General features: G+C 39.6%; 3 protein-coding genes across 13 annotated transcripts; 2 read left to right on the top strand and 1 right to left on the bottom strand.

Annotated features, from left to right (window-relative positions):
- Positions 1-689: 689 nt before the first annotated feature.
- On the top strand, positions 690-2095 carry LOC109535438 (carbonic anhydrase 2). Its single transcript, XM_019901349.2, has 5 exons — positions 690-801; positions 866-1060; positions 1163-1410; positions 1462-1686; positions 1739-2095. Exons 1-5 carry the CDS (start codon positions 777-779, stop codon positions 2090-2092), a joined length of 1047 nt encoding a protein of 348 aa, XP_019756908.2. The 5' UTR covers positions 690-776; the 3' UTR covers positions 2093-2095.
- A 126-nt stretch (positions 2096-2221) lies between these two features.
- LOC125502926 (MYCBP-associated protein-like) lies at positions 2222-5684 on the top strand. Of its 2 annotated transcripts, none has more exons than XM_048662433.1 (4): positions 2222-2772; positions 2822-3900; positions 4186-4679; positions 4968-5684. In XM_048662433.1, exons 1-4 carry the CDS (start codon positions 2303-2305, stop codon positions 5652-5654), a joined length of 2730 nt encoding a protein of 909 aa, XP_048518390.1. In that variant the 5' UTR covers positions 2222-2302; the 3' UTR covers positions 5655-5684. The 2 variants fall into 2 exon arrangements, with proteins under 2 accessions (XP_048518390.1, XP_048518384.1); XM_048662427.1 differs by having other exon boundaries at positions 4180-4679.
- LOC109535427 (protein phtf) lies at positions 5676-19336 on the bottom strand. Of its 10 annotated transcripts, XM_048662458.1 has the most exons (16): positions 19136-19335; positions 13684-13884; positions 12967-13112; positions 12258-12475; positions 12037-12203; positions 11915-11983; positions 11736-11842; positions 11572-11685; positions 8150-8316; positions 7981-8086; positions 7797-7928; positions 7389-7725; positions 6999-7182; positions 6805-6945; positions 6510-6746; positions 5676-6451 (listed from the first exon to the last, which is right to left on the bottom strand). In XM_048662458.1, the coding sequence occupies exons 2-16, from the start codon at positions 13701-13703 to the stop codon at positions 6302-6304; spliced, it is 2295 nt and encodes a 764-aa protein (XP_048518415.1). In that variant the 5' UTR covers positions 13704-13884; positions 19136-19335; the 3' UTR covers positions 5676-6301. The 10 variants fall into 10 exon arrangements, with proteins under 10 accessions (XP_048518415.1, XP_048518401.1, XP_048518413.1 ...); XM_048662444.1 differs by having other exon boundaries at positions 12037-12475; positions 19136-19336; XM_048662456.1 differs by lacking the exon at positions 13684-13884.
- Between the last annotated feature and the right edge of the window lie 221 nt (positions 19337-19557).

Raw genomic sequence — 19557 nt, 5'->3', positions numbered from 1 at the left:
TTGAAGTAAAAATATTTTTGAAAAGATAAAATTCGTGTTTTTTTAAATAGAGTCCATGTTGTTAAGCTTGATTCATCTGAAAACAGTCAACAGCACTCTGCTGCATCCGGAGCAAATCTGCGTGTTTTTTGTCGCCAATATCCTGAATTGGCGCAGGAAGCAAAGTGGAAAATGTGTCGATTGCTGATCATAGCAATCGACAGCAGCAATCGCATTGAGCCCATCTGGAATGCGCACAGATTTGGATGTTGGAGCTGGAGATAGGAGGGAACCTACTCGATCAGACGAAATCCTGATGGGATATCAACGTAAAAATTTTAAGTTTCAAGTCCCTAGTGAAGACGAAGCCTTTCAGCACGATGGTAAATCGAAACATTTGCTCCAGATTCTGGGAAAAGTATGAATTTATTAATTATTCAAAGTGGTTTCCTGGATGGTTTATTCGGAACCAATTTGTGACTTCCCGGTTTAGCTGCGAAGCTCCCTCTTGTCGAACATGAAATGGTGAAAAAATCTTCATTCGTAAAAGGTTTGTTCTGAATTTGAACTCTGCTCATCTGCATTTGTGCCTTCCACAATAAAAGCAGTATCGTCAGCACATTGCAATAAATTTCCTGGTTTCTTGAAGAGCTTCTGCGCCCCACAAAATTTAGTCTCATTGTGACATGGTCAACCTTCAAAAGTGCCACATTTCCTGTCAATTGGATGATCGGAATCATTCATCGGCTCTTCTACAACTAAAATTCACGTTTCATAACGCCTTCTCATCATCAATCATGTCATTCCATCCAACGTCCGCTGGTAAGCCTCTTCTTCACGTCCTACTTGCAACACGAGCTTTGTACATTTGTTTCTCTTCCACCAGAATCAATTGATGACCATCAAACGATCGATAATCTGAAGAACGTCTGCGAAGTTCTGGAAAGTGAAGAATTGCATGAATCGCCCATTGATATTAACATTTCGAAGGTAATTCCTGTTGATTTAGCGCCGCCGCTTAGCTGGGTTAATTACGATTCTCCACCGAAGAAGATGAAAATTACCAACACCGGACATACTGGTAAACCAACTAATTTCCTATTCACAATGTTTCTTCTAGTGTCGCTATAAAATTCATTAATTATTCTGAATTGTATCAGCATCCAATGCCGTATTCATTTAGTAATACTTAGTGCAAAATGGGGCCAAGAGAGACCGTACATAACCAGTGGCGTGCTATCAGGAAAATACGTGTTTTCTCAACTGCATCTCCATTGGGGCGCTAATGACATGGAAGGGAGCGAGCATACCATAGATGGCCGACAATTCCCAGGAGAATTACACGTGGTTCTATTCAAGAGCTGCTACTTGACTCAGGAGGCCGCACTGAAGGAAAGAGATGGTGTAGTGATACTCGTGTATATCCTGAACGTAAGCTTATTGTAGCTGGTTGAACTGCCCCCAAAGTGCTTAAGGTTCCAGCTGCAAGATCCTCCAAATCCCAATTTGCAACCGATTGTAGACGCTTTGCCAGCCATCGCCAAAGCGCACACTTCAGCCAAAGTTCCTCCAACTGAGCTGCTGTACTTGATGACTCAGTTTGAAGCTGACTATTTCATTTACAGAGGTTCAGTTTGCACTTCCGACTGCGTCCATCCGATCATGTGGATGATTACGCGGGTTCCCATCGGAATTTCCCCTGATCAAGTAGGTTCCTTTGCATATCCAGCGTAAATATCCAGAACTCTGTCCAATTCAGATGGACTCACTGCGATTCCTGCTGGACAATGAGGATGAATTGATCAGGAGGAATTTCAGACCAGTACAGCCTATCAGCAAGAGACACATCTTCCACATCCTCCCATCCACCTCCAAGTATTCCACTTTGCTTCCAGCTCCAGTTCAGGACATTGGCGAGAAAATCACGCAGATCTACCGCATTCAGTTGCTCTACTCCAAAGAAGTCGATGAAAGGAGGAAGCTGATGAAAGCTCAGAAGCAGCTAGCTGTCGAGTGCCTTTTCAAGCGAGCCAAACTCAGCAACAAGGACTTTCTGAGCAGCACTGAGTCGGCTGTTTCTAGTCTTAGCAAATACACAGATTTTATTTTTTAAAAAGAATGTCTTGAAGTTAAAGCTGATCAAAAATCATCAAACTATTGGAAGACTTTGGTAAACTGCAATTATATCATCATGTTTTTCTCGTATAAAAAGAACTCAAGCACCTAAACAGGCATTTTTTTATAAAATCAACTTTCAACCTTTCGTTTTGACCATCGCGAACGCACTCAAACCTCCTCAACTGCCAGCAGTTGACATCTAACTATGTCACATGCCCGATCCTCCTCTCAGAACACTCACTCTAGCCCAGCAGACGCATGCCTTTGCTTATGCGGGTTGAAGTTGAATCCCGAAGATAAGGAAAAATGCCCGGACCACTTGAAGAACTGGGAGCTGTGGATGAAGAGACGCAAGAAAATGCACGAAAAACTGGCTCAGAACCGGCACTGTCTTCCAGGCGATCTGCTGATGAACAGCGGTGATGATTATCGCTCGATTATGGAGGAAAAACAGGTTCTGGAGTACCGGAAAATAAACACCAACTTTGATAAGTACAGAGGCAATCCAGATTTTTGGAAGTTGCCGGTTTCCTTAAAGAATCGGGAGCCTCCCTTTAAAAGCTCTGAGTATTTTGCAGTAAAGTCCAGGCCGGAGAAAAACGAAATCCCTGAAGTGACTCATGTGGGTGTGCCCAGCAGGATTTTGGAGGAGAAAAATCTGCTGCCTAGAACCCGGTGGGTAATTGGGGCGTATGTAGAAAATCCTTCACTCATTCTGTTCCAGATGTCTGAAAAACCTCTGGACTGAGAGCAAATATCGTCAACAAACCGTCCAACTAGCCAGCGAAAAACTGCAGCAAATCGTCCCGCTTAAACCCGACTTAAACCTCATGATTATTGGCTCGAACCAAGCACACGAAGAGGATAAAGAGCCGGTCGAAGGTCTGGAAAGCCCCAGGGTGTCCATGAGCCCGCCTCCAGCCCCCATCAGTAACATCCGCTTGAAAATCAACGGAAAAGAAGTGGATGAATTCACTAGCAAGGACAGGGAGATTAGCTTAATATTCGAACACTTTGTTGGTGAAAAAGTTCCCGCTGAGCGATGTGTAACTTTGGAAAACTCCGGCCAAGTAGCTTTGAGGATCCTGTGGAGGCAATATGAGAAACTCAAAATATTTCGGGAATTTACCGGGAAAACTTACATTTTTCACCCTTTCACGTTCGACAAGAGGGAGCTTCTATTGCCTCCTGGGATGAAACACGAGCTCCCAATTTGGTTCCGCATGAACCATCCAGGAAACCACTTTGAATACTGGGAAATCCACACCATCCCCCGAATCTGGAGCGAAAACTTCCGGTTTACCATCCTGCTGAAAGGCTTCGCTTTCATTAAGGACTTGGACCTTCGCATGCATGAACTAACTGAAAAATTGCGGCAAAGAATCCGCGACACCTGTGTAAAAGATGTGCTCAATGCGGCCATAACTAAAGTCAACTACTGCAACCCAACCACAAGCTCTYTATATAACTTCAGCGAACGGGAGTTATTTGAGAGCGCCAACTTGGAGGAAACCTTCTGCAAACAATCGGSTCAATACGTTTTCAACTCTGCAGTGGTAGATGAGTTGAGGGAGTTTTATCGGGAGATCCGGCTTCAGAAGGACCCGGATGAATGGGATCTTTCCATTGGAAAATTGGTGGAAATTTCCAGAAAAAGGGATTTGCTTATGTACTTTGAAAACAGGCTAGAGTTGTACAAGAAGGCGAAGGAGGGCAGGAAAATGCTGCAAGAAGCTTCGGATGTAAAAGCCAGATCTAAGGAAGGAAGCCAGAAGTCTAAAAGGCCGAAGGAGGCTGATAAAGGTAAGGTTTTTTTGGATTTTCTAGTAGGTACGTATTGTAAAAACTGATGTTTTCACAATAAGCTATGTTTTAAGCGGCAACATTGCATGTATATACGTTGTAAGTACATATGAACAACGTCCCAGAATCGTACTAATAACGAAACAGATGTGTTTTTGCGTTAAATTAAACTTAACAGTAGACGTGCTTCACTTTTGAGTTTTGACGTGCGAATAAGCCTCAATTTTTCGCATAAAAACCGACTAGATTATTTCCAAATTAAAAATGATCTTTTCCTAGCTGCAGCACCAGAATTATCTGGTCATCCGCAAATTCCCAGCTCTCACAGCAAACTCTGTGAGTTATTGCAAAAACTGGAAAAACCTTCAATTTACACCAACAAAGAACGCAAAAAATACCTGTTTTGCTTCACCGTTTTGAAGACCTACTTGATGAAAGCATTCGACAAACTGACCGACTTGGATGAACCACTTGATAATACGCAAAACTACATCAACAAGTGCGTCAAACAACCTCTACTGCCAGATCGACTAGTCTTTGAACTGTCTGAAGAAACGTACATCTTACGAACGAAGAGAATCAGCAGAGCGGAGGGATCTTCAAACACGAAACCGAAATCGGCGCTTGTTCGGGGAATTGTAAGCTCTGATGCCAAGAAGATTTTTAAAGCTTATTTTAGCAAAGAGGAGACCCCTAAGAAACCGGGGACAGCCAAATCGGACGTTAGCGACGCGAAAAAGTCGCAAAAGAGCCAGAAGAGTGTTAAGCAGAATAAGCAGGTAGGGTTTCGTCAAATCGTAAGTCTCTTTGATTTAAGTTGCTTCCGAAACCAGTCGTTTAATCTGAATCTTCATGTTCGCTCTATGACTTGCTTTCTTCAAGACATTTCTGGTCTTGTCCGTTTCTTCAAGTGCTTTTCTCAATTTCTCAAGTCATAGTTTTTGTTATTTTATTAGTTGTTTATTATTTTTTTGTTTAGCTTATTCATATTTTCCGACTCTTCCAAGTTTCTTTCAGTAGTTTCCATCAGCAATACCGTGAATGAGTAAATTCCTTCTGCTTGATAGGATGTAGACTTGTACGCATACGTCGATCCCAACTACGATCCATTTTTCCAAGACCGTCAAGTGCCTGAAGAAGTAGCTTCTACCTCCTCTACTTCTTCAACAATTATAGCTACTGCCCTAAAATCCATCAGCCAGGAGAAGTATTTGATGGTCTACGTAGCTCTGGGGGAAGCTGTAGATGCACTGGTGGAAACTATAGAAAGTTTCAAAGAAACAAGCATTTCTACTGATTATTTGGGCGAGTTAGGGAAATGCTTGGCAATACACCAGAAGCCTGTTGAAAATCTTCAGGAGCAGGCAAGGGCTGAAGATGTAACCTTCCAGGCAACCGAATCGCAGTTGGATTACTTCGACTTCTTGCAACAAACCCATCAGAATCAAAATACCCAGAAGTACTTCATAGAAGAGCGTCGACCGCCCAATGTAGGCTTGCCAAAGATTCTTCAGCTGGAAGAAACTGCGGCACCTTTAGAGAACGTGTTTTCCTTGCAAGATTTTCTGCGGAAACCTGAGCCTTATTGCCAGAAAAACGCCGCAGCACAAACGGAGTATCTGCAAGAAAGTTTTACTGATCTGGAAGAGGAAAAGTTGAGTGCCAGCTCAAAACAATCCTCAAGTTCAATCCAGTCCAAGAATATGTTTTATTTCCTAGATACTGACTCGCAAGAAAACTCCTGGAAATGTTAAGGGAAAATAAAACTAAAGTCGTTCAACTGATAAGACGACTAAACTTTATTCGTATAATAGGAATCAAAAWCATTAACGAGCCGATTGCGCTCAGAACACTTAGAACACTACTATGTTGGTATCCAGATCTGGATACGATAAATCACATTTATTATCACTAGAAATTTGCACTTTAAATCGTGCCGCTAGTAACGCACTTTGCTTAATTAAGGGTCCACGAGTCTTAAGCATATTGACTTGAATATCGTCTGGAAACATTACCAATTAAAAAGAAAAACGTTAACACGGATATACATCCAAATATTTAAGTTAAAACCTCCCTGCTTCCCTATAGGATATAATACACTTACAATGTTCATATGCTTAAACTCGCAGGACTAATAGAACGTTGACTTTGCAACTAGAAAGATCACAGAATCTATTTCTGCCCTGTGCTTGCCGATAAATCACAACTCATCGTACAAAGAAAATTTGACTATAATAAACTAGTTTCACACACTGTTTTCTAGTCTAAACAAGCAATAAATCGCGTTTTTCCCAAAGAAAAGATCAAGTAGAGTGGGTACCGAGCTGCACACGTCGTGTCTTGTATTAGAAGCTAAAATGGCATATTTTTTTGAACAATTGTTGCATTCAAGCTGAAAGCATTACTTCAGCTTGATTTTGTGTAACTTTAGCTTAAAACCCAACATTTCCGACAGCACTCCTGAAAGAGCGGACAAAATCACTAGCTTGGTCACGTTGTATAAAATCGGGTTGGCGGACAGGCCGGATATCTTGAAAGGGTTTTCCAGCTCCTAAATAGAGCAGTAAAATAACATTTATAGCTTCAATAGTAGAACAAGTGGCAATTACCTTGAGCAAATCAATGGCCAGCTTCAGAACGTTGTTGGCAACGGTCAACTCGTCTTTCTTATGCGGCTTCTGCTCGATCTGCAGATGTAAGTTGATCTGTTCGGTGATCAGTACCGAAAGGTTCCGGTATTTCTTGTTGATTTTGGTGCCTAAAGTGATGAATCTGAGCAACATCACCCCCAAGCCAACGCACCAGATCAGAGCCTCCAGATAGTATTGCGAAAATGACACTGTCTCCTAAATTATTCGTAGTAAATCAGTGACAATTATCGCTTCCAGCTATTTGCAAGCTCACCTTCAGTAGTTCCGCACAAAGAAAAGCGAGCAGCAGTAAATTGACAACAAAAGCGGTCGAAACTATCACATCCACTGATCGCTGAGGGCCGCGTTTCTTTAAGTAGGATCGCACCGATAACCACGTTTTGATGTTGCGTACCTGAAGAGTGTTTTGAATTTTACCAGCCCCAGTTGATGCTGAAGGATACTCACTTTATTGAGACGGAAATGGGGAATTGCAGACTTTCGGGCCCGTCTAGACGAAGTCAAGCGAGAAAACAGTTTGGCATAGAGAAGTCGCTGCTTGAAGGTTCGCTCAGCTACCACCAGCAGGAAGAAAATCATGCAAGCGAAGATAAATCGTTGGATCATGGCAATTAAGACGATATAACGCTCCCTATTAAAGCAAACAAGATCCATATTATATCAATGCTCTTTGAGCTTTGGTATTCAGAGAGTGGAACCAACCAATGTTAGCGTAATATTAAATGGGTGTTCGTTCACGAAACATGATTTAAATCCAAAATAACCTTCAGAAAAATGTTCGCATCAAGTTGCCACAGATAGACCCATCATAGGAATTGCTTGCGCCCTTGCACTTACCATGGCGATGTTCCAAACGCAACGACCAGAAACTCTTGGAGCCTCTTGGGCAGTTCTTCGACAACAACTTGCATGGCATCTAGGGGCGAGTCGGATAGCATCAGGCGATAGGAGCAATTTCTGCACGCTTCCCATAGATTTTTCGCGTCTCCTCCGTCGTCTGTTAAACGGCAGAGCAGAGGCAAAAGAGCCAACAGCGTGGACACGACGATTCCGGCGTAGAAGTAGTCGGGAGTGGACTGCATGGCCGCAACTTTACCAATGATAATCGAACTGATGTCCAACATCGATAGGTCGGCTTTTTTTATATCGTCTCTCTCGTAAATCATGCAACTAGCTGGAGGAACAAACATGTACAACTGATTAGTTTTTCGGGCCTTGATTTGAGATTCTCAGGGACATTTTCACCTTTAACCGAAGGTGGATTGAGGAAGACATTAGCGTCCCCATCCGCTACAAAAAAATTAGATCGATCCACTGGGGCAGCGTCGGACACATCATCCAAATCACTACTGCAATCTTCACTATTTGTAGTGACTCCTGCGATAATTCATCTAAATTAACATGTTTTAAACCCGCAAAAAAAACCAACCAGTCCAATCTCGAGGCGAAGCGCAGGCCTCATTCTCTGTATCGCAATTGCTATCAACAGCCGAAGTAATCGCTATTGTGGGCACTGTAGAGCTGCGCCTCTTCGGCTGCAACCAAACCAATAGGAAATAGATAGAAGCCTTCTTTTTAAAGGATGCAGCCACGCTTACCAGGCTCGGCTTTTTGAAGTTAAAGATGTCCTCATTTTCGCTTTCCGAATCGGTGCAGCTCAACGATTTCACCACGCTCGTATCCAAATGTTTCACCCAGTTCTTACACTTGAGGCAAGACGTGCAATTTGAGTTGGCTTCTTCAAGAGATTGATCTTCTTGACTGCCTGCATCAACGTACCCTTATGCAATTATTTGTACCCACAGTGTATTTGACTATTTTATTGTCTTCAAACCATTATCACAAGTGATTTTTCTTGAGCTCACAAAGGTCTTAATCCGCTTCTGATTGTTTTAAAAGGCTTGTACCAACCATGTTCAAATAGCTGTAAATGTTTTCAATTCCTTGCTAACAACAGTAAAGGCTTCTATAACATGTGGGCTGATTTGGGGACGACAAAAGTAGTTTAGAGAACGCACCAGACATCAAGTGTAATAATGGAAAAAATTAAAAGACCCGTTAGAGTGAAAAAGAAAAGTGAACAACAAACATCTGAAATTCTCATCTCAAGAACAGTAACTTGCAATAAAAATACGGCTTCGAATCTACCCTGACGATCGAACTAAAACCTGTGTTTCTCTAGAACACTCACATGAAGCCAAGCATCAAGCTGAAAGAGCTGAAAGTTTCATGAAAATCGAGCAAAGGGCTGAAGCTCAGGTCAAAGTCAAGTTAAACATTCAGTCGCTCTTAATAGTGAGAGCAAAGGAAAGCATGCACAAAACATGGCAAGTCTTGAACATGGATCTGCCATTTCCGCACAACCTACAACCAATATTACGTTGTTGAAGTTAAGCATTCCGTCGTTCTTAATGCTGGAAGCAACGAAAAGCATTCACAAGGCTTGAAAATGAATCTGGTATTGAGGCAACCCTTTATACAATGTATCCAACTTCCAGAATGCCCAGTTTCATAAAAACAATTTAAGTATTGGAACTAATGTGAGCAAAGGAATTGTGGGAAATTTGGTACTGGGTGAAACGTAGAGTAGGACAAATCTATGCCATTGATTTGTGCAAAAGCGAGACAAATAATCTAAAAAAATGGTGGGTGAGGAAATGATTAGAAGTCAGTTGCAATTTGATCCCCGTCAGTTTGTCAGTAATCGCGGTATTAAAAACTGTTTTTTTTCGAAATTCGCAAATTATTTGCAATCTGGTGACTCAGTAAATGTGCATACATAAGTGGAACGTTTGTCCAGAATTTGTGCCTCTCTTTCAACTTCTGCCATAGAATTTCAAATAAAAGTCCATTGCGCCCCTAATCGGAGTTGTTTATCTTTGGCCGAGGTATTTGTTATTGTTATATGGCGATCATCCAAACAGATTTGAACGTGAAAGTTGCCCTTGAAAAGGACAAAGAAAACGAACACACGCAAAAAAACAGCAAATTTAAACGATGAGATTTCGAAGGTACGATCGAGCAAACGATTATATCACCAATATCGCCGGGATTTTTTCGACCATTCGCCTGAGATTCGCCTAAATAGTCAGTTTGAGCCTGGCAATGAACGAAATAGTTTTCCAGTTCTTTCGCGTTCATAGTTGAAATTTATCGTTTATTTAAAGGGAGCTTTCGTGAAAAGTGAGTAACATTCCTGTGGATACGGGATACCTACTGGAAGAGTTGAGGATGGGCGCCAGCTTGCAGAAAGCTGGTAAGAACAATGTCTAATCTATAAACCATTTAGCTTCAACTGAGTTGTGATTTTTGAGATTCAGCAGATGTTTTGCGACATTTTCGTGCTTCTTTTGCGGTTTTCTACTAACTGGATCTTTGGATACTTTTTCCTTGTACTAAAGACTTTTCTTATTTCTTTCCAGGTGGCACAATGCCGCTTTTGGTAAGTTTGGCATTACTTTGCCCCTGGTTACCATGAAGCCTTTTAGTCTCATTTCTACTTTTGTATTTTATTATATTGTTGTTATAAAATTTATTCCACGAAGAACGACGAGGGAGTTTCTGGATTGTGGATTGGCTTTTTAAACTTCTCAAATTTATATTCTGTACAATAAATGAATAAAATTCTAAAGCGGATATAATACAAGAAGCGTTCAGCTGCAAATTTCCCTTTTTATTGTCTTCCTTGTCTCGATTAAACGGTTTCTGTAGTTTCAATGGGCATTTTTAAAATTTGAATTATTTTTACACCTTTTCATTATTAACTAGTCAGGTTGTCCACAGTCACTTTTCCAATTTAAATATAAGATTACGGTCAACTGCTATTGCGGATAATTTGTGTCATTTACTGATGATTTCCTTCTGTAAATTATTCATCTGAATTAAATTATTTCTGTATTTTCAGCAAGAATTCTAGAAATTTGAATTGTTTTTACGCAGTTTTTCAATATTAACTAATCAGGCTGTCTACAGTCACTTTTACAATTTAAACTTTACATTAGGGTCTATTTCAACGAACACATCTTTGTCTCCCAAGTAAATTTGACTATTAGTATTTTCTGCTGTGTTTCAAATTTGTCGCTGTCTTGAATGCTACATTTAACCCAGAATCCAGACCAAAGTGCCTAAAGGTAGGTGAATCTTAAGTTTGTGATGGTCTCGTGCAAGGGCGGATTCAGGGGGGGTCATGGGGGTCATGAGGGGTCATGACCCCCCCCCTTGTGCTGGGTTTATAACGACTATCGATAATTTTTCTAATTTCATAGACAACAAAAAACTGAATTTCTAGTACTTGACCCCCCCTGACTCGAAAGCTGGATCCGCCCCTGGTCTCGTGGATAGCGTCCTAAGTGATTCTGGCCACCTCATTGAGATTTCGCCCTGTTTTTCCAAATTTAACACTCGAAAGAGATTTTGTTTGCAATGCAAATCATATCTGGGAATTTCAGAGGCCAGAATCCTTCCGGCGTTTTTTGCCGTCCAGCGCCCTTTACCCTGGCGGGAATGTGGTCCAGATCAAGATTACTCAAACTGGCAGATGTTCTTTCAAATCTAAACACAGCCATAAAAAGGCGTTGACTTTTTGAAGAAAAAATCGACTTTTTAGGAAATTTCAGGGATCTGGATCCGGATCTCATTTTGTAGAAGTAGATGGCAACCAGGGTTGTAGTTTCAATTTTGTAACATTCAGGCTACTCGCATGTGCAGCTTTACCCATTTCTTAATAGGCATATGTGGAATTTATATAGCTGTTTTTGCGAATTTTATAAGGAGGTTTTTGAACATTCTATAAGGCGATTTTTGCGGATTTATTTAGCATTTATAGTGGATTTTATATAGCGGTTTTTGCGGACTTTATATAGCGATTTTTTGGTTGGCACCAACTAGGGCTCTTTCTGACTGCAAATATTTCACGATTTATTTCGTTTGTTAAAACGAGCTTCTTTCTCAGATTTCAGCAATTTTTTCCATATTATATTTCCGATTTATTCATAACCAACATTAGAAAAACAAAACTTACCTCTACTACAGTGAATACAAATGGGTTCCTGAACAGCCGCAGGTTCGCCTGGTTCAGGCACGTCGCTGGCTTCAAATACCTCCGGTTTGATCGACGTGGGTGAACTGGAAACCACTAAAATCCCCACATAAAATGCCACGTTAACTAAAACCGTTTGCTTTTACCACGAATTGGTTTGCTGCCACTGTTTTCGTCCTCGCTTGTTCTCGATCCGTTTCCAACCAGACTCTCAAAACCATCATCGTCTATCGTACGTTTCCTAAACCAAGACCTTCAGCACATGTTACTATTAATTCACTCCTATACATCATCAAATGCGGCAATTTTCACCGCATTAACTTGCCTGTATTTGCGCCTAAGCGAGTAGGACTTGAACTGAAGATCCAAAGGAACTTTGCTGACGCGCGAAGACCTAAGCCGTAAGCTTGGCGGTAAATAACTCAAACATCTTCATACTGTTCTTACCTTCTCCCGTTGCTGCCGCTGTTGATTTCATCGGCAAAATGCAGCTTTTTGCTGGCTGCAGAGCGGCTCTTTTGCTTATCGGGAATAGTGGCGACTATTTGCGAATGGATGAGGCTCAAAAGCCAAGCCATCAGCAGCGGCACAACCACTTCCATCCAGGAAATGCCCTGAAAGCGTCCTATTGACATGCCCCCGGCCCTGCTTCCGCTGCCGAAACTTACCTCCAGAGGATTCGGAGCCGAACTTTGCGTGAACATGTAGAAAAACGCCACATTCACCGTTTGTACGATGTAAAGGAACAAAATAAAGGCAAAGAATATGCTGGAGGTTTGTCGGATCCACCATTTGGCATAGAATGGCATCAGGAAGCATCTGAACGTCGCCATCCTTGCCACCTTAACGAACCCATGTTGGGGCTTGGCTTTGGTAAACGAAGAACCTGCAAGTGAACATTCATAACATCAGTCAAGGTTTAAAATGGCGCTAAAATAGGGTATGTTTGGGTAAAACACTTTCGCGCTTTGTCAACTTTTGAGTTCGAAAGTATTTAACAATTCATATCTCGAAAAGGGTTGAAACTATCTAGCTAGATGAGAAAATATAGTGCGTAATCAAAAAAGAATCGTGTGTTGGTGTTTCGACGAAACTTCAAAGGAATTTTGCCGCTGCTCAGGCTCGGATTGTCAGGTCTGGACGCCCCTTCAGTCGGCCACAAAAAATGTCCAATTGATCTAATTCAAATAGAAGACAACTGGAAACAGCCTACGGATTATTTTAAACGCTCGTTTATGTAAAGTTTTGGTATAAAAAAATTTCATCAATATCTAAGAGGAGCTTCACTCCTAATAGACATCAGAAATTTCCAGTCCCATGTGCAGAAAAGAAAAGAAAATAAATTAATTTAAATATTAAAATCCTTCGGTTCCCTACCTCTGACTAAGTCCAGATCAATCAAGTCGGTGTTGTCTTTGGCGGAGCGCATTTGAATGTGGTTCAGCCCATAAATTCGGTGCTCCCTTTGCTCTATTCTCGTCTCCCATAGCTGTTTGTCATATGTTCCAATTTTTTGTTGATACCTGGAAAATAGGAAAGAACTCAATAACACCGACTTGTTTGTGTGCACACCGATAACAACAAAAAGAGCACTTCCGAAGATGACTTTGATGGCGTTAGCAGAAATACCAACATAACAGTATTAACCTTTAGGAAAGTGAGCCAAACATGGAAAAATAAAACCATATTTCTGCTCTAAAATGCTCAAGAACCCTCCAAATTATGCAAAGTGGAACTTGTTGATTTTGTTTTCACAAAAATGCAGTGACGGACTTAAACGAATAAACATACTTACGCATTTGCAAACTACACATAAAAATTGAGAACAACAAACAATCATTTTGGAGTGAAAGTGGCCTTTTGTAGGTGAACCTTACATGAAATTTACGTGGAATGAATTTGCCTGCTTTCAAAAATATTGAATGAATACGGAGTCCATGATAAATGTGTACAGTGAGTGAATATCCGAATTCACTATTGGTTTATGAATAGAGTGAATTCGATCTCTGAAATGGAAACACGATACATTCCAAACAACATGCAGTGGCGATTAAACAAGCACAATCAACAGTAGAAGATAATTCAAAAACATACCTAGCTAGTAAAGTTTCCATTATACGATTGAAGCATGCTTCCTTTCCCGGGAGTGATTAGGAAGTATCGAAAGTATGCAAAAAAGACGCTTGTTTTCACTTGACGGCAACTTTATCAATTCACACAATTGGGCGTTGAAAGGTTATTTATATTGATAATGGGATATTTTTAAAATTCTCAGAACGGAATTCAGGTTTCACACTGAAATCAAACATAGACCATGGAAGAAAATGATTAAAACATGAAGCAAATATTGAAAATTGCAATTATTTTTAAGCAAAATACACTTCGTCGGAGTAATGATTCTAATTAGATATTAACATGGCCAGAGTAAATAAGCCAACTGTTGGAATGTCGTCGAAAAATTGCCGTTGAGAGAATCTGGATGGCATTAAAATGTGTGTAAGAACAATACATACGCTTTATGTTAAATAAGGCAAACCTGAAACTTGAGATAGCAGCATTCGCATACAAACGCAATGTAGTTTGCTGTACGTGAATTTAATTCCACTTCAACTATTTGCTGATCAGTGATTTTTCAGTCAGAAACTTGGCTTCGTTTACCGTTTAATACATTGCAATGAAAAACGCCACACCAGTAAATGACAACAATTCAAAGTATTATAAAACAATCAAAAATAAAATGTGAGCAGATGCATTTGCTTATTTCATATTATTCAATGATAAATAAGTACATCAAAGAACTGCGACAATTTTGCCTTCCATTTCTTTAGAGGTTAAGGACTTCGGAAAAAATCTATCGAAACATAAACAATTCATAAAGCGCTCCATTCAGAATCTACCAAATGTTCCGATATTCGAACACGGTTGGTTTCCGCGAATTCATCAAAAATGTTCATGAATTGAAAAAATTGGCCTACCTCTTTAGAGGTTAGGTGTTGGGAGCATGTGCCTGTGGATAAAAAGATAAATCTCGAAACGTTCAGTCGAAATGGCTCTTAAGCCTCGTCAAATGGTTTTGTCCCTTTTCAAGATCTAAGCCGTTTTTGCTTGGGTTTTTGGTTTTTGCTTCTAGCGCGGTGGAGAAATATCTCAAAAAACCATATTCGAAACAGATAGTCCTCGAGAATGGCTATCGAAAAAGCATCTAGGAGGAATCCGATATTTCGAACCGTTTTTGTGATAGAGGCGGTTTTAAACTTCGAGAACACTCGAAAGTTAGACATGTTTGCTACATTGCCTTTAGAGGTTAAAAAGTGTTAATCAACCCAAAGTTGTGAATGACAGTCGTTCAGATGTTCTATCGAAATGTTTAAAATTATTTTTCGGATATATTCAACCATTTCACCGTATAAAATCTTAAACTGGGGGCTTCTTGGTTTTTGACTCTACAGCTTAGAGGTTAAGAATGCATTTAAAAAAACCTAGTTGGTGAAAGATAGTTTTCACGTAAAGCTATCGAAAAAGTGTATGCAACTGATTTGATATTTTCAACCGTTTCTGAGTTATACCGGGTGTCAATTTGAACACTTCCCACCCTTACTTAATATCTTTCTTGCCGTTACAAATATGAAAAGTAGTAAAACCGTCAATTTTGTTTGTAAGGGAGACTTTAAATGAATATTTTTAGCCTCCTTGTTTCAACCCCTTAGGAGGGGTCGATGTCACCCTCAGAATCTTAAATGGGAAGGAGCGGCTTAAATGGGAAGGAGACGATTAATTTCAAAGGGCGTTCCATTCTCTTTACATTAGTTACTACTTTGTTGCTTTTTGTTCAGATGCTTTCGAATAATCGCGTTTCAGAGTTGTAGAAACAATTGTATTGGGACTCCTTGTAATACAAATGATTACAGGAGAGGGTTAAGCTGTTAAAATCGTTGAATAACAGGAAGAAAATCTAGTTCAAACATTGATCTATTATTTTTGATTTTGATCTTATTTATTGATTATTTTACATCGACAAAATAACTTTTTCACTTTTTAATTGCAGAAGATACATTTCTACAATAAAACCTACTTAGCTTATATTATAAGTTGTTCAAATGTTGTCACTTTTCCTGTAAACAATAATAAGGTCTGTTTTTGAACTCTTCCCTAACATTTCGGAAAACTTCACCGGGAATTGAGCGGCATTCTGCTGCAATTCGCCTTTTAAGATCATCAATGTCAGCAGGTTGTGTTTTATAAACAATGGCTTAAAATGTCTCCAAAGAAAGAAGTCTAAGGGTGTTCAATCTGGTGGATCTTAGAGGCCATTTAATTGGTCCGCTACTGCCAATCGATCTATCTGGGAATATCTTATCAATGTTAGGGATGGTTCGAAAATAGACTTCATTATTGTTTACAGGAAAATAGACAACATTTTGAACAACTTATAAGATTATGCGTAAGTAGACCCCATGGGTTTTATTGTAAAATAATCAATCTTAAATTAATTGTTTAAACTAGATTTTCTTCTTGTTACTCAACGATTTTGATGCAACCGAAATTATTTGTACCACCCAATGACATAATGTTTGTTTACACACTAATCTGAAAATCAAAATTTCAATTCAGGCAAGTTCAATTGCTTCTGTAACTTTGAAACGCGATTATTCGAAAACCTCTATACAAAAAGCAACAAAGTAGTAACTAATGTAAAGAGAATAGAGCGCCCTTTAAAACCATGTGACACTTGACCCAACTTCCCGTTTAAGATTCCTCAGGGAGACATCTAACTCTCCTAAGGGGTTGAAACAAGGAGGCTAAAAATATTAATTTAAAGTGTCCCCCTTACAAATAAAATTGACGATTTTTTCATATTTTTAACTGCAAGAAAGATATTAAGGGTGGAAAGTTTTCAAATTAGCACCCGGTTTGGTGTTTTAAACATCGAGAGCTACTAAACTTTTGATATTTTTGCTTCTATCTCTTTGGAGGTTATGCTAATAAACGAGAAAGGAGTGAAATACTTTTCTTAAAACGTTCTCTGCAAAAATTATGACGACTGATCAGGTACTACAAACCGTTTTCGAGATGTAAGTAATCTTTTAAACTTCGACATGACCTGAAAATTTAACATTTTTGCTTCTAACTTCGAAACGATACGGAATTGCTTAAAGTCTAGTGAGGGAAAAACAGTTTCCGAGACGTTCAATGTAAAAGGCCCTAAAGATTATACCGACATTTTCAATAGCTTCTGAGATATAGGGTGTTTTAAATATCGAGAGCTTCCAAACTTTTTGCTTATATCTCTTCGGAGGTTAGAAATGTCTGATAAAGGCTCATGAGCCAAAGACTTTCCGAGTTCCTGAAACGCTCTGTCCAAAAACCGTAATGCCGATCAGAAATTTCAAACCATTTCCAAAATGCAACGTCTTAAACTCCGACATGCCCTGAACATTTTACATTTTCGCTTCTCTGTTCGAAACCATACGGAATTGGTAAAAAAGTCTAGTGAGGCAAAGATGGTTCTTGATACGCTCATTGAAAACGGTGTTTTAGACATGTAGACATTTAGTTTACTGTTATTAGACACAACTTTTGCTTTTAACTTTTTAGAGGTCGGAAATTTTTAATAAAACCCCAGGTTTTAAAGACAGTTCTTGAAATACTCTTTCGAAATGGTCCTTATGACTAATCCGAAATTTTTAACCGTTAGGGAGATATACAGATTTCCATCTAAAGTTGGAACCTGAAAGAGGAAGAAGGCCTAATCGGACCCTTTACAATTTTTTTCGCCTCAAACTATCGTGGAATGACTCTTCTAACTAGCCATGCTATAAGATGCATAACATCTTCAATATCCTGCTAGAGGGAATGAAACCATTTACCGAAGAGATTGTTGGGGACTACCAATGTGGTTTTAGAACAAATAGGTCCACCGTAGACCAGATTTTTACCATTAGACAAATAATTAAGAGGGACCAAACCTGCTCCTGGCTTTTGCAGACGATGTCGATGTGATTGGCAATAGCAGGATCAACCTCAAAGAGTCCTTCATAAAGTTCGGAGTGGAAGCTGAAAGAATAGGCCTCAAAATAAATGAGAACAAGACCAAGTATATGTACCTTAGTAGAAATAATCGGAACCGAGATAGAATAGGACAAAACTTCTATATCGGAGATTACAACTTTGAGCGGACAAGATAATTTAAATATCTGGGTACAAGTATTAGTGAAAACAACGACATCACAGAAGAGACAAATAACAGGATACAGGCTGCAAACAGATGCTTCTTTGCTCTTCAAAACCTAATAAAATGTAGAATACTTACCAGAAAAACTAAGCTGAACATATACAAAACAATTATAAGGCCTATCGTAATATATGGATGCGAGACCTGAACCCTAACGGTTGCAAGCGAAGACCGACTTAAGGTCTTTGAAAGGAAAGTGCTAAGAAAAATATTCGGCCCAACAAGAGACGAAAATACAGGGCAATATAGAATAAAACCCAACCAAGAACTCAAAGAACTCCACACTGATACCAGCATAATAAACGAAATAAAGGTCAGGAGACTACAGTGGGCAGGACACGTAAAAAGAAAACTGGTGTGGGAGGAGGTTCCATCGGGAAAACGTCCATTAGGTCGGCCCCGCTTCAGACGGAGAGATAATATTGCAAAAGACCTAAAAGCCATGAATATCGAAGATGGCCCCGATCGGATGCTTGATAGAGAAGGATGGTTGAGTCGGCAAAAACCCACCCAGGGTTGTGAAGCCACAGATGATGATGATGATTTTGATTCTTCTTGGGTGTGGTAAAAAGGCTGAACATCGGAATGTTTCGGCTAATGGCTGCTCATCTTTACAACAGAAAATGTTCGTACTTTCCCTTAAGTATAATGTCTAGATTATTTAGGGTCACCCGATATTAATGTATTTTGCCTTCAAACCAGATGTTCCATCACATGACATGATATTACTCGTTGTTTTTCTGGGTAAGTCCTTCTTTTATCAGTGAAAATAAGCTTGGATGATCACTTACACAAACTGAACTAGCTTCTTCTCATAACAAATGTAATTTTCCTCCCGATATCTACGGGTTTCTCTCAAAATAACCAATCAATCAACAAGCGATTAAAAGTCGATGATTTGCAGTTGTTATCTTGCACATTTAGTGATATATTGATCAAATCGGACTGTGTTTAGTTTGGATAATAAAATCTTCTGTTTCTGTGTTAGTTTTACAGCACCAATTCCACATATTATCTAGATAAAAACCTTGTTTCATCATGTGCCAATTATTTGGACACTTTGTTGCTTGGGCCAATTCAGGATTAATTCAACTGGCCGGTTTCAACCCAAATAAGTTAAAACTAGCGAGTAAGAGCCAGATTGAGCTGGACTAGGTCATGAAATCACAGCTTGGAATAGCGTGTGGAATTCGAAAAACTCCAAACTATTTAAGCAGTTTTCTAATTATTTGGCAATCGTCTAACTTTGCAGCACTTGGCAAATTGCAACACTTTTCAGATGAAATCGATTAAATTAAAATTCACATTTCTTACCAAACAAATAGTGCATCAATACCCATTTATTTTCTCTGAAGTGCACTTTACTTCACTGTTCACATAACACTGGAAAAATCGAAGAATAGGGCCTACAATTCAGCCACTGCAATTAAATAACAACTTAGAAACAATTAGGTAGATTATTTGTATTTATTTGTGGATGATACTGAACACAGATCACAGAGGTTACTTACTCTGTAATCTGTGATACTGAACTGCCAGTGTCAGAGCCCCACTAACCTCAATTTACCCCCGGGGGCTGAATTTTCACAATGTTGCTTGATGTTTAGGGGTCCCTTTTAGGTCTTTTTTTAGAAGTAAATAGGAAATGCATCTGCTTTATTCGAAATATGTTTTCGAAAATTACCTGATTTTGCCCATTATATTTTTATCTAATCAGAGCTTTTATGAAATATTTA

This window comes from Dendroctonus ponderosae, unplaced genomic scaffold (genome assembly GCF_020466585.1).
Source record: "Dendroctonus ponderosae isolate FM_Combo_2020 unplaced genomic scaffold, Dpon_F_20191213v2 Dpon_F_20191213_1, whole genome shotgun sequence".
In the NCBI taxonomy this organism is placed as follows: domain Eukaryota; kingdom Metazoa; phylum Arthropoda; class Insecta; order Coleoptera; family Curculionidae; genus Dendroctonus; species Dendroctonus ponderosae.
Note: the sequence above shows the minus strand (reverse complement) of the source record. Positions and strands in the feature narration are given on the sequence as shown.